The sequence below is a fragment of the Myxocyprinus asiaticus genome, chromosome 5, assembly GCF_019703515.2.
Source record: "Myxocyprinus asiaticus isolate MX2 ecotype Aquarium Trade chromosome 5, UBuf_Myxa_2, whole genome shotgun sequence".
Lineage (NCBI taxonomy): Eukaryota > Metazoa > Chordata > Actinopteri > Cypriniformes > Catostomidae > Myxocyprinus > Myxocyprinus asiaticus.
The window spans coordinates 46,436,079-46,449,792 of record NC_059348.1 but is presented as its reverse complement, the minus strand read 5'-3'; the positions used below and the strand labels follow the sequence as shown (position 1 = coordinate 46,449,792).

At 37.7% G+C, this 13,714-nt stretch overlaps 1 protein-coding gene across 1 annotated transcript; it reads left to right on the top strand.

Moving 5' to 3' along the window:
* The first annotated feature begins 2,098 nt into the window (after positions 1 to 2,098).
* On the top strand, positions 2,099 to 11,639 carry LOC127440342 (type I phosphatidylinositol 4,5-bisphosphate 4-phosphatase-A-like). Its single transcript, XM_051696880.1, has 7 exons — positions 2,099 to 2,312; positions 3,521 to 3,714; positions 6,838 to 6,944; positions 7,145 to 7,250; positions 8,121 to 8,173; positions 9,366 to 9,456; positions 9,995 to 11,639. The coding sequence occupies exons 1-7, from the start codon at positions 2,195 to 2,197 to the stop codon at positions 10,136 to 10,138; spliced, it is 813 nt and encodes a 270-aa protein (XP_051552840.1). The 5' UTR covers positions 2,099 to 2,194; the 3' UTR covers positions 10,139 to 11,639.
* The last annotated feature ends 2,075 nt before the right edge of the window (positions 11,640 to 13,714 follow it).

The following is a 13,714-nucleotide window of genomic DNA, read 5'->3' as shown; positions in this document are numbered from 1 at the left end:
ACTTAAGTGACATCCCATTCTTAATCCATAGGGTTTAATATGACGTTGGCCCACCCTTTGCAGCTGTAACAGCTTCAACTCTTCTGGGAAGGCTTTCCACAAGGTTTAGGAGTGTGTTTATGGGAATTTTTGACCATTCTTCCAGAAGCGCATTTGTGAGGTCAGACACTGATGTTGGACGAGAAGGACTGGCTCGCAGTCTTCGCTCTAATTCATCCCAATGGTGCTCTATCGAGTTGAGGTCAGGACTCTGTGCAGGCCAGTCAAGTTCTTCCACACCAAACTCGCTCATCCATGTCTTTATGGACCTTGCTTTGTGCACTGGTGCGCAGTCATGTTGGAACAGGAAGGGGCCATCCCCAAACTGTTCCCACAAAGTTGGGAGCATGGAACTGTCCAAAATCTCTTGGTATGCTGAAGCATTCAGAGTTCCTTTCACTGGAACTAAGGGGCCAAGCCCAGCTCCTGAAAAACAACCCCACACCATAATCCCCCCTCCACCAAACTTCACAGTTGGCACAATGCAGTCAGACAAGTACCGTTCTCCTGGCAACTGCCAAACCCAGACTCGTCCATCAGATTACCAGATGGAGAAGCGTGATTCGTCACTCCAGAGAATGCGTCTCCACTGCTCTAGGGTCCAGTGGCGGCGTGCTTTACACCACTGCATCCGACGCTTTGCATTGCACTTGGTGATGTATGGCTTGGATGCAGCTGCTCGGCCATGGAAACCCATTCCATGAAGCTCTCTACGCACTGTTCTTGAGCTAATCTGAAGGCCACATGAACTTTGGAGGTCTGTAGCGATTGACTCTGCAGAAAGTTGGCGACCTCTGCGCACTATGCGCCTCAGCATCCGCTGACCCCGCTATGTCATTTTACGTGGCCTACCACTTCGTGGCTGAGTTTCTGTCATTCACAATCGCTTCCACTTTGTTATAATACCACTGACAGTTGACTGTGGAATATTTAGTAGCGAGGAAATTTCACGACTGGACTTGTTGCACAGGTGGCATCCTATCACAGTACCACGCTGGAATTCATTGAGCTCCTGAGAGCGGCCCATTCTTTCACAAATGTTTGTAGAAGCAGTCTGCATGCCTAGGTGCTTCATTTAATACACCTGTGGCCATGGAAGTGATTGGAACACCTGAATTCAATTATCTGGATGGGTGAGCGAATACTTTTGGCAATATAGTGTGTATATATATATATATATATATATATATATATATATATATATATATATATATATATATATATATATATATATATTTTTTTTGCCATTTTGGCTTTGTGTGTGTGTGTGTTACACAAGTTATAAGAAAAAGGTTGAGGAATATTAAAGAGGTGTGGGCACAACTCAAAAAAATGGATTAGGTAGTGGGGGTGGAATGAAGTCCCGGGTCACTAAAGACCCGATGTATGTGTTTAAGTGTTTTAAAAAAAATAAAAAATAAATAAAATAAAATAAATAAATTTTGAACCCTGAAAATGGCCCCTGATTTAACTACATTAAAATCATACTATATTGTTTTATCTCAGAACATAAATTCTTCAAAACCGTTGTCTTTTCTTGTCTATTAGTGACTCCTTTTTTGTTCTTGATTTCCAGTATATTTTATAGAATTTTTCTTTTCAAAGAAAACTGAAGACACCCCTCTCATGTAATAAATCATTCTTGATATGATAGCGAGTCTATGGAAGCCTATTCCTGCCAAATTGGGGAAAAATTAAGCTTTGGTATGTCATATTTGTGAGATATAAAGTCATAATTATGAAATAGTAAGTAATAATTATTACATTAAAAGATATAATTGTGAGATACTAAATCATAACTATTACTTTGTATCTCATAATTTTGACTTTTTATCATAATTATGACGTAGGTAATAATGAATTACTTTTAATATAAGAATTATGACTTTTTATCTCGTAATTATGACTTTCAAAATTATCATAAATGTGACTTAGTATGCCATAATTATGACTTATCAAAGTACGAACAGCATGAGATTTACTGTTGTGCGCGATTGGTCGGGGGTATCATGCAATACACCCCCAGTGCGCACGGATGCGCACACGCGTTGCCACAGCAGCGGACTTACCCGTGAGACTCAGGCATCCACCTCTCCACACTCTCCGGTAGCACAACAATACGCGCTCTCCGTTCCTCCCTCGCCGCGCTCTCGTTATGGCGGACGGCGAGCGGTCCCCGTTGCTTTCGGATCTCGGCGATGGAGCTCTCGACAGTGGTAATGGTGGTGTGTCTCTTGGAGCAGCTCCGCACGGTGTACCAAACAAACCGCAGAGTGAGTAACGAGCGCGGCGCGTTTCTGCGCTGTCACAGGCCCGCGCTTACACACACACACACACACACACACACACACAGACACGCACGACTGTGCATTCATTACAGCTTCACTCCAGGTCTGTGCGGTTATTTTTGCTTTTGTTTTTAGATTATTCCAATTGAATGTTAACCATTGTATTTACTGTCATTCATCAGAAAAGCTGACACACTAGTGAATGAATGCAACTGCTTGCTTACTTCAGTTCTGTTTATTGTTTTGTGTTCTTCTTGGCCTTTCATAATACGAAATATGAGCCTAATATTTTCTAAGTCTTTTAATTTGCGTACAAAAGATTTCACCGCCTACATTATCTGCACATTTTCTGGCAAATCACCGTCTCTGCATCACACAATTACAGTAATCTGCTACAAACGCTAACCCTAGCTACACCCAAACATACGTGATTGACACATCAGTGGACCATTCAGGAAGCCCTAAATGAATTGGATGAGGAGACTACAACCAATCATTGTACAGTGTGGGTGGGGCTTATCGAAAGTTACTAAAGGGCGTATTGTTAACGATTTTTAAACAGATGTGATGATAACACATTTAAGATAGAGCTCAAATATCGGTGTATTAGTATAGGGCGGCTTTTATCTCACATAGCGTCTGGGGTTTTGTCAACACATACATTAATCCACGCATTAAAAAAAATACTCTAGTAATCACGTGCATTCCACCAGTCTCTTTATAAAGCTCCTTTGAGCTGATCTCGAGACCAAATCTGATTTTCTTGTTAATCCTAATTCAGAATGGCCTGGGTGACAAAAAAACTGTTCCACCTTCCAAAAGTGCAGGTTTCACTTTGTTACATAAATAAAAGCCTGTGTTTTCTCCTTTTAACAAGCCAGTTTTTCCATATCTGTGCTGAACTGGAGTGACATTTACTTTTGTCCATTTAGTAGATGCTTTTACCCAAGCGACTTACAGGTATACATTTTTTTAATATGTGTCTTCCCTGAGAATCGAGCCCATGACCTTAGCATTTCTAGTGCCTTGTTCTACCAGTTCAGCTACAGAAACAACACTGATATGTTAGTGATGCTGTTATCCAGCAGTGACAGATATGTAAACGAAACTCCTCAAACATTAGATGAAATATGCAGACTAAACATTATTGATCATATAGATAATCAAAATAGACAATCTTTCTCTCTTTTCAGGTTTTCCTCCATTTCCGAGTTCGTCTCAGCCCCCTGTATTGCTGGGCGAGAATCCTCCACCCTATTCCCCCCTGACATCTCCCGAAAGTGGCAGTGCCCCGGTCATCAGCTGCAGGGTTTGCCAGTCGCTCATCAGCGTCGAGGGCAAAATCCACCAACATGTGGTCAAGTGCGGAGTCTGCAACGAAGCTACAGTGAGTTGGGATGGAACTGGATGCTTTAAAATCTCTTGAATAATGTAAAATCTCATTAACCCTTTAATGCATGGGTGTTTGTCAAACATTTTTACATACCTCGGGTCTTAAGCGACCCAGCACTTACATACTGTATATCAAAAATGGATCTACAAAATGCCCAGATAGTGTCAAATTTTCAAATCATTTTCAAGACAATTAGAAAATAAAAGAACAGAATATATTCTGATATATTTTCATATATCAAAGAGATGATGCAACAAATATAGAACAGGATTCATTACTTCCACACTGAAATTTCATGAGACACAACTGGCTTTCAAACGCATACTGAGCTACTCAGAAGCTACACATATGTATTTTCTCAAGCACTTTTTATATCTAAATGGACGCACAACTTACATAAGTATAGTAGTACACCCAAATGACGATAGCCAAATCATACCAATTCATGTGTTACACTTGCTATAGTTTACTTCCACATAACTTTTTTGTCAAATAGCAATGTCAAATGTAAACCAAGTCAATCACTGAAACATTAGCACCACCTTGAGAAAGAAATAGCCTTTGTAATATGTAAGTGTACACGCATATGGGATACTGACAATTCAGCATTGTCACACAGAAATTCAATGCGATATAGTAGTAATTGTTATGAATATAGTACTTAATTGTCTTGTAATAAACAAAGAAATCTATATCCTGTGACAGTAAATTTATATAGTTATGAAATAATCTAGGGTCTTTAATAACCCTATACACTTTTGGTAATTAAACAGTCATAAAATATATATATATATATATATATATATATATATATATATATATATATATATATATATATATATATATTTTTATTTTTATTTATTTATTTATTTTTTGCAGTATTGTCGTTTTTATTTATTTATTTGTATTATTATTTATTTATTAACACTGTTCAGAAGAGAAAGGTTGAAGAATAGGGTAGAATGGGGCTAAAGACACACCTTAAGGAAAATTTGCTTTTTTCTGGTTACAAAGTGTATCAAGATTCAAGAAATACACTTATTTTTATTGAAAATTGATGGAGCAACATCATTTGTGTGAAAAGAAATAACAACAGAAGGTTGTTTTGAATATTTATTTATTTATTTTAAAGGTGGCGAGGGTGCTTTTTACCCCACACCGGGGGTAAAAGTCTCCCTCACTTAGGGTAAAAGTCCCCCAGGGGGTTATATTGATATAGTGTACCGGTAGATACTGGGGCAATAGCTATAGGGCACAATTTTTCAGCTTATGCAAACAGATAATGCTTATTCAAAATAACCGCTTCAGAAAAGGGTGCACAATTTCTTTTTCTTTTCAGTCACATTTGACATTTCATAACATCTCAAGTATTCTATAAAGTAATAAATCTCCGTTGTGATTGGATCAGTCAATGTGAACCAACTTTGAACATTCTTCATAACAAGTCTACAGTATTCCCACCACTTAAGAAAAACAATGTGTTCATTAGGGGCCTTTAGTTCCTGGAACAGGGGGGCTTTTTACCCCAAATACTATCCTTTCACTTATTGGACAGTTATTGAAATGATTTTGAAATAATCACCTTAAACAAAATTGAAAATGACAGATAAGTATTTTGTCTCATAATAAATGTAATAATTTCCAGGATATTCATTAGCTACATAAATGTAAATTTTTTAAATGATATTAGATCAAATTGTCTCAAAATCAACCTTAGACATTACATGCAGTGATCTCACAGATCAGGAAAGTTTTGCAGTGAATAGTGTCAAACAGGATTTTAGGAAAGTCCTGTGGTAGTTTTTGTTGCTTTTTAGTGTTTTGGGAGAAAATAAAATCAAAAGAGCCTTTTACCCTGTGGGGCCCTTTAGCCCCATTACATCCTATTAAAGAGGTGTGAGAATAACTCCAAAAAATGGATGAGGTATAGGGGGTGGAATGAGGTCGCAGGTCACTAAATATCCAAGGTATGCATTAAAGTGTTAAAGGTGCACTCAGTCATTTTATTACTTCTATTAAAAAAGTTTTAGCCTACAGAAATAAATAGCACTTTTAAAAAATATATTTAAAATCATGCACACTCACATAATGAAAGCTTTTTTTATTTTACATGGAGCTTTATCTGAATAACCCCCTTATATCTGACATTTTTGAATACATTTTTCATGGCTGACTGCAAACAGTGCATTTCTACAATGTCACTGCAAATGAAAACTATTGCTTTAGCATGATGCTGCATCCACTCAGCTTGATTTTAGTATAAGTCCAAGACAACTTTAATTCAGCCATAAACATTAAACAATACTTGTTGTATACATACTTGTATAAAAAATAACATAAATAGTTTTCATTAATCAATTAATGTCATACAAAGTCCAGTAAACAGAAAAAGAGCTAAATCAATATTTGGTATGAACACTTTTGCCTTTAAAACAGCACCAATTCTCCTAGGTACACTTGGACACAGTTTTTCTTGGTTGTTGGCAGATAGGATGTTTCAAGCTTCTTGGAGAATTCGCAACAGTTCTTTTATTTATTTAGGCTGTCTCAGTTACTTCTGTCTCTTCGTGTATTCCCAGACTGACCCGATGTTCAGTGGGGGGCTCTGTTAGGGCCATGCCATCTGTTGCAGGGCTCCCTGTTCTTCTATTCTAATCTTTTCTATTTGCAAAAGGAATGTTTGGGAGTATAAAATGTATATTTCCTATTGACACACTATAGCTGAAGATATAAATAACCATCTTAAGACAGATGTTTTTGTGAAACATCTTATGTGCCTAAGACTTTTGCACAGTACTGTGTGTGTGTGTGTACGTGTGTGTGTGTATATATATATATATATATATATATATATATATATATATATATATATATATATATATATATATATACACACACACACACACACACACGTATAAACGGTACTGTACATATTTAATATATAAATATTAGGCTATAAGGATATTTATTCACGCAATTATGAAATTCGAAACACTATTAAGTTTTGTTTTATATGTTTGAATGCTGCAAATATTGATTCTCTTACTGTTTCTCTCTATTTCTCTCTGTATGGATTTCTTTCTTTTTCTCCTTTTCTTTAACCTTCACTCTCTCCAGCCCATAAAGAATGCCCCATCTGGGAAGAAATATGTGCGGTGTCCCTGTAACTGTCTCCTCATCTGCAAGGTCACATCCCAAAGGATTGCCTGCCCACGGCCCTACTGGTAAGAGAGACAAAAAAGTGAGGGAGGACATAGAGAGACAAAGATGGGATTAAAAAAATAATAAAAACAAAACAAACGTTTGACACTCATCGGCTGTATTTTGTTTTAGGTTCAGTGAATGTTTTGATTGAGGAGGTACACTGCAAGGTTTGTTTATGTGAAGAATTAATTTTGTGTCTCTGTGTGTTGCTTTGGACCAGTAAAAGGATCATTAACTTGGGACCAGTCCACCCTGGCCCAGCCAGTCCAGAACCACAACCTGCTGGAGCTAGAGTTTCCTGTGGACACTGCAGCAACACCTTCCTGGTACACACAAACTCACATATACCCACAATAGAGCTGTTCAGCCGCATCAAGCTGTATGTAGGCGAACCTGAAAGCCTAATTTGCCACGAATGAATGAATGTCACACTGATGTGCTTTTCTGACACTACACTCAAAGTGCTTTACATAGTGAGCAGGGGACTCTCCTCAACCACCACCAGTGTGCAGCATCCACCTGGATGGGTTCCACTGGGAATTTCCTATGGGTTTTTGTAATGGGGTTTTTCAATTTATGAGTTAAATAAGGTCTGTAGTAAACATAACTTGAAGATACTTTGATGTTTTGGTCTACAACATAAATTACACACAGTCATACCTCAAATGTGAATTTTGGAGCGCCTGTGTTTTAAAAAAAGTTATGTGGCTAACGAGTTACTAGATAAAGACTACACAAACCACAAGCGTGCGAGTGAACGTGCCTGACGAAATGGAAAACCGTTGTAGTTCTTATCTAGCAACTTGTTAGCAACATACCTTTTTGTTTTTTTAGAAAAAACACAGCAGCTTTCAAATTCACGTTTGGGGTGTGACTGTGTGTAAATTATGTTGTAGAACAAAATATCCAAATATCATTAAGCAATGTTTATCACAGACATTATTTTACTCATCAATCCAAATGCTAATTCTCTTCTGTGTTTTTGGACTACAACCTGAACAGCTCTGTACTATCCTGATTAAAAAAACACAAAAACAACATTTTATTGACACACAGAGTATCATTACACACTGCTGTTACATTATCACAGAACTGCTCAGCTCAGGTTCAGTGTAGACTTAAAGTATATCCGATTGCTATTTACTCTTGTTTTATTTATGCCTTAAATTAGCTGCTCAAAGGTTTTTTCATTTCAGTGGACGGAGTTTACTGACAAGACGCTGGCTCGATGCCCCCACTGCAGAAAAGTGTGAGTATGTCACAGCCAACATATCTAGACACATTTCATATTAAATTACTCGTAAATCATGCTTCACTTTAATGGATAATTAATAATAAATCAACAAATAGTCTCTTTCTCACTCTTCACTCCTCCATAAATAATCATTTCAATGCAGTCAAACAGAGCATGGAAGGAGTGCTACTTGGGTTTTAAACAATTCCCACTGGTGCTCTTTGGATAAGGGATATTCTGTTCAGATGCTCTAGTAGTCCAAGGCACTCAGAGTAGGATTTAAATAAAAAAAAATCCTTATGAAGTCATGGCTATTGGATTAAAACATACCACAAACCAACACGTTGCAGCCTATAAAGCCTTCATCAGGGTCTGAATCATTTGAATGCATTTGTTGTTTTTTTTGCTAGACTTTATCCTATTGTTACTTGTAAGTAATATGCATATTTATTGTCCCTTAAAGGGATAGTTCACCCAAAAATGATCTCATCGTTTACTCACCCTCATGCCATCCCAGATGTGTTTGATTATCTTTTATCAGCAGATCACTAATGAAGATTTTTAGAAGAATATCTCAGCTCTGTTGTTTCTCACTCAGAAGGTCCAAAATGGACATAAAGGCAGCATAAAAGTAATGCATATGACTCCAGTGGTTTAATTAATGTCTTCTGAAGTGATATAATAGGTTTGGGTGGGAAGCAGATCAATATTTATGCGTTTCTTTTTTCTTTCTTTTTTTACTATAAATGCCCACGTTCACTTTCACTTCTGCATTCTTCTTTTGTTTTTTGGCGATTCACATTCTTTGTGCATATCGCCGCTTACTGGGAAGTGAGGAGAATTTATAGTAAAAAAGGACTTAAATATTGATCTGTTTCTTGCCCACATCCATCATATTGCTTCTGAAGACATGAATTTAACCAGTGGAGTCTTGTAGATTACTTTTATGCTGCCTTTGTGTGCTTTTTTGAGCTTCAAAGTTCTGGACACCATTCAATTGCATTTGAAGAGCTTAAATATTCTTATAAAAACCTTCATTTGTGTTCAGCAGAAAGAAAGTCATACACATCTGGGATGGCATGAGGGTGAGTAAATGATGAGATAACGTTCATTTTTGCGTAAACTATTCCTTTAAGTAGTGTTGCATATTCGACAACATTTACCCTCCTCTAATTGGTTTTCTTCCCCTTATTTTTTCCTTCACCAGATCTTCGATTGGGCAGAGGTACCCAAGAAGGCGGAGTCTGTGGTGTTACCTGCTTTGCTTGCTGTTCAGCATATCAGCGGCTGGACTGATTGTAAGTGTGCACTACAAAATGTGTACTGCATAAATCAAATGAAGCCTGTATAAGGACTATTAAGAATTTTTGTATTGGCACCCTGCCAATTCTGATTATCGTAATGTGGATTTTTTACTTTTGAGTTTGTCTGTATACGAAGTTGATATTTTTTTTAGTTGAATATGTTTAATTTCATTTCAGAAATTGAAACAAAGATAATTATATATTATGTAAATGGTAAAGTATTGTAATTTCTGTAGTAAACAATTACCATGTCACTTACTGTGAGCCATTTCTAATTTGTTTTTAAAGATGTATGTGCATTATCAATTTATTTCCAAGGAAAAAACGAGCCATACATTTATAGATTGGCATAGATTGTAATACTTAGTATTGTATTATACAATCCCCATTACACGAACACAATAGCAACACCTGTCAGAATAATATTGCAACAACAACACAACTTGTAGTTTACAGTAATGGTATTTTGTCTTACTCTGTCTCTCTCTCTCTCTCTCTCTCTCTCTCTCTCTGTATCTATCTGTGTCTTTAGGCAGGGACATGGTCCCAGGCGCATGTGTATGGGGGTATTTATGCCTCCTGGGCAGCAGCGTTGTTGCTGGTGCTGTTGACGCTGGCCAGGGCGCTTTACTGGAGCTGCATGAGGGTCAGCCAACCTCTCCACAGCCTCACATAGAGAGCAAAAGGGGTGTGATGTCAGAGAGAGTAGGGGTGGTGGAAAAAATATAGGCCACAGGGAAAGAGAGAGAGAAGGAGAGAATCGTGGTTAACTCTTAAAGGTTGATTATGAACGCAGTAATGAAGTTAAATCCGGGGTTGAGAAACAAGCGAAAAATGCTACTATGGCAAAGAAAATAAGCATTTTAAAGTCATTTTTATTCTGAAGTTTTTTCTGGATGTGTTCTCATTCTTGAATATGAACTGACCTGTTACTCATAGTTACATGCAAACATGCAGTTACATTACGCAGCTAATTCAAAAGCTCCCCTAGTTTTACCTGATCGCACCCACACGTCTACAGAATACACAAATGCAATATTATATGTCTTAAATTAGTTACACTACAATGCAAACGTACTCACCAAACATTCTTTCACACATTCAAATCTTGAAATCTTAGGGGGCTGAGTCTCTCTAGTACCATAATAAGCTCAGAAGCCTTACAAAGACAGACAAGAAGAAAGAAAGACAAGTTGATCTCCACTAGAGGGTGTCATTTTTGAAGTACTGTCACAATCTACACACAGATGCCTGTATCTCTGAACAAACACACATTTACTCCAAAACAAGTGGACCTATAAAAAAAAAAAAAAAGAACATGAATTGCAGACGTTTCTCATCAACACATAAATGTGTAAGTGAGCTTAAGACTTTCCCTGTTTATCTTTACTTGTGAATGTTGAAAACAGTATTTTTTTCTTTTAAATAAGTGAATTTTGTTTGTAAATATTTATTTCGTGAATTACTGAGCAGTTGCACTGTAGCTCTAACACGCTGTGATTCCTCTGTCTTTTTGTGTTTTTATTTAATTTGACAAAATCAACTCTCTACTCTCTACAAAAATCACTACTGATAATGTAATGATCAGGAAAATGTCAAGATGATCAAATGAACACCAACGCACCTTCAGAGAGCAAAAAAAGTCAAATATCTGCTCTGTGTAAGGTCAGGGACGTTTTATGGGTTATTAACCCTCCCGCTCATGTTCATATGAAGTTAATTGTCATTTTTCATGATCTGTGAGTGATTATGTTTGAACTGTGATTAAATGAGATTAATCAGCTGATAGATTTGGATTCTAGACTTCAAGACCCCTTTTCTCTCTGGTGGAATTCCATGATATGCCTTTATGTCCATACAGATTGGGACGATGTTCTGAATGTGGACTAATAATCATACAGTTGCTTATCACTTGTGTTGAAGGCGCATTGTTTTGCAGAAATATTGCAGATAAGTGTGCTGGAAGTGTGTACAAATTCCCAACTTTAAAATAGGACTTCTGAATCTTTATTTTCTCCTTGAAAGAAACGGGTCTGGATGTCTGGAAGACCAAACAAGGGGTCAGGATGTTATTTATAAAGAGCAGATGGTCAGTGATGGAGGTCTTCTCTGAATTTGTTTACACATGATTAAAATGTTGATTATAATGATAAAGCTATAAAACTGAAAAAGTGAAGACAGAACTGCTTTCCTGTGTTTCATTCTCATCCTGTGTCAGTGTCGCTCTCTTTTGGCACTCTTGCTCTCAAAGTCCCTGGCCATTTGTTTCTTGTTTCAGGTGGATATATTATTTTTCCCGACATAGACAGATAGAGGTATGGGAAACATACAGAAACCTTTTGGAAGCCACAACTCCCCTGAGCCAGTCAGAGAGAGAGATTTGTCAGCATTAATGGAAGAGCAGAGATGTAGAGACACTTACAGAGAGAGAGGTTTCAGTCTTCTAGAGGTGAGACCGATTGTGACCACAAAAAGAGACACTAAAGGCAACAGAATGAGACCTCTGTCGAAGAGTCAACCTGATTGTTATTCATTGTATACACACCTATTATGAATTGCACTTGTGAACAAATTCGCACAAAGCAAAGTTTCTATTTGTCCCTTTCTCAATTCCTATTTAGTTAAATTTCATTTTAGTGTAATTTTATTGCCATGACAAAATATACATATTTGTATTGCCAAAGCATTTACAGCTTAACTGTGTACTAGAGGTAGACCGATATATCAGTGCCGATAGTTGCTTTCTGGAACGTCGTTATTGGTAAATATCTCTACAGATAGTTCTATTTAGTTCTTACTGACCGCCAGAGGCAGTGCTTCACACTCGATATTATCTCTCTTCGCTCATGCTCAGATCACCTCGTGACCCAGGATGACACAGGGTCCTCCACTATTTAACCCCGTGACTTCCAGCAAACTGTCCCAAGGCTTGTTCGAGTTGCCAAATGCCTCGCCTTGAAAGTAGATGAGAGTAGGCGGCTGCAGTCAGGGGAGGAGTGAAATAAGAGCTGTCAAGTCGGACAGTTCTCACTTCTCGTAGTGGATCAGACATCTACGAGATCAAAGCAGATATCGCATGATTCACGTTCATATGCTGTTGCTAAAAAGGGGATATAATTTAAATTCTGTTGCTTTATATTGAAAATAAATATGATGAAAAAGACACTCAATGTAAAGGTTATTTAATTTCTACCATAGACATGTATTTTAGATATTTCAGAAATATGATACCAATCACATATCCCTTAACAGAGATCACACTGTCAGAGTGTTTGGAATATTCACACATAATTTATACACATAAAAACATATGACAGTTAAAAAGATCAAATATTTAAAAAAAAAAGAACAAAGCATCACGTTTGTTTAAGCCAATCAGCATTAAGCTGTGTCGTCAGCAAGTCGTTTCCCATCATGCCTTTACTCAGCGCAGTCTGGGAAGAGCAACTGCGCTGCCTGGCACGGCCGCCTCGTCATCGCGAGAGTTTTTTTGCAAACGTCAGCATGACATCAGAGCAAGTCGGATCACACTCGGACACGTTTCTAACCGGAATGTACCTCACAGTGATCGGTGCTGCGCAGATTTTGCTCACTTCGAACGAGCCTCCTATAATCTTCTCGCATACGTGCAAGGATTGCAGGGCGATAAAAAAATAAAAAAAAAAGAACTTTCATTCAAAAACTTTGGATTCCATCCTTCAAAGCCTCATAGCAAACATTTTGTTAGTCACGCAGTAAACGTGTCCTCCAGAGGCTGCAGCGGATTGCAAGCTGAATTCATTGGAAACAACTCGCCTATGGTTAGTGATTTGATTCAGCTGGGAAACCAAATGAGTATCCATGCTACGTTCATCTGTGTTTATTCCAGAGACGGTATACAGGAAGCAGCGGCTTGGCTGGTGAGTGTGGCTTATATACAGTATATTCGGAGTTCGTTCTCGTTCTTCTGGAATAGTATTGTAGTGGCTAGTGAGTGTTTTTGCTCCGTGGAACAGCTATACAACATTTGCTAGCATTCCAGATCATTCAGTTGTACAATACTGATATAGAGTGTTTGCGCTCTGTGTAGCGGTCTATGTTTGTTGAGCTTGTGTGACTTAACGAACAGTTGGGTAAGTAGCATATTAGTTAGCAATGCAACAAAAAAAGACTTTCGTTCATTCATACTGTTACACATTAGCTATTTAGATTATATATATTTATATAAAACAGCCTGGTTTCGGGCTTGTTCAAGGAGTCACAGTGATAGCCA

Bases quoted from the DNA above. Each gene is read 5' to 3' on its own strand.
- LOC127440342 (XM_051696880.1), top strand. From the start codon at position 2,195: ATGGCGGACGGCGAGCGGTCCCCGTTGCTTTCGGATCTCGGCGATGGA. The intron at 8,174-9,365 runs GTGAGTATGTCA...TTCCTTCACCAG, and splicing joins TGCCCCCACTGCAGAAAAGT to ATCTTCGATTGGGCAGAGGT. The intron at 9,457-9,994 runs GTAAGTGTGCAC...CTGTGTCTTTAG, and splicing joins TATCAGCGGCTGGACTGATT to GCAGGGACATGGTCCCAGGC.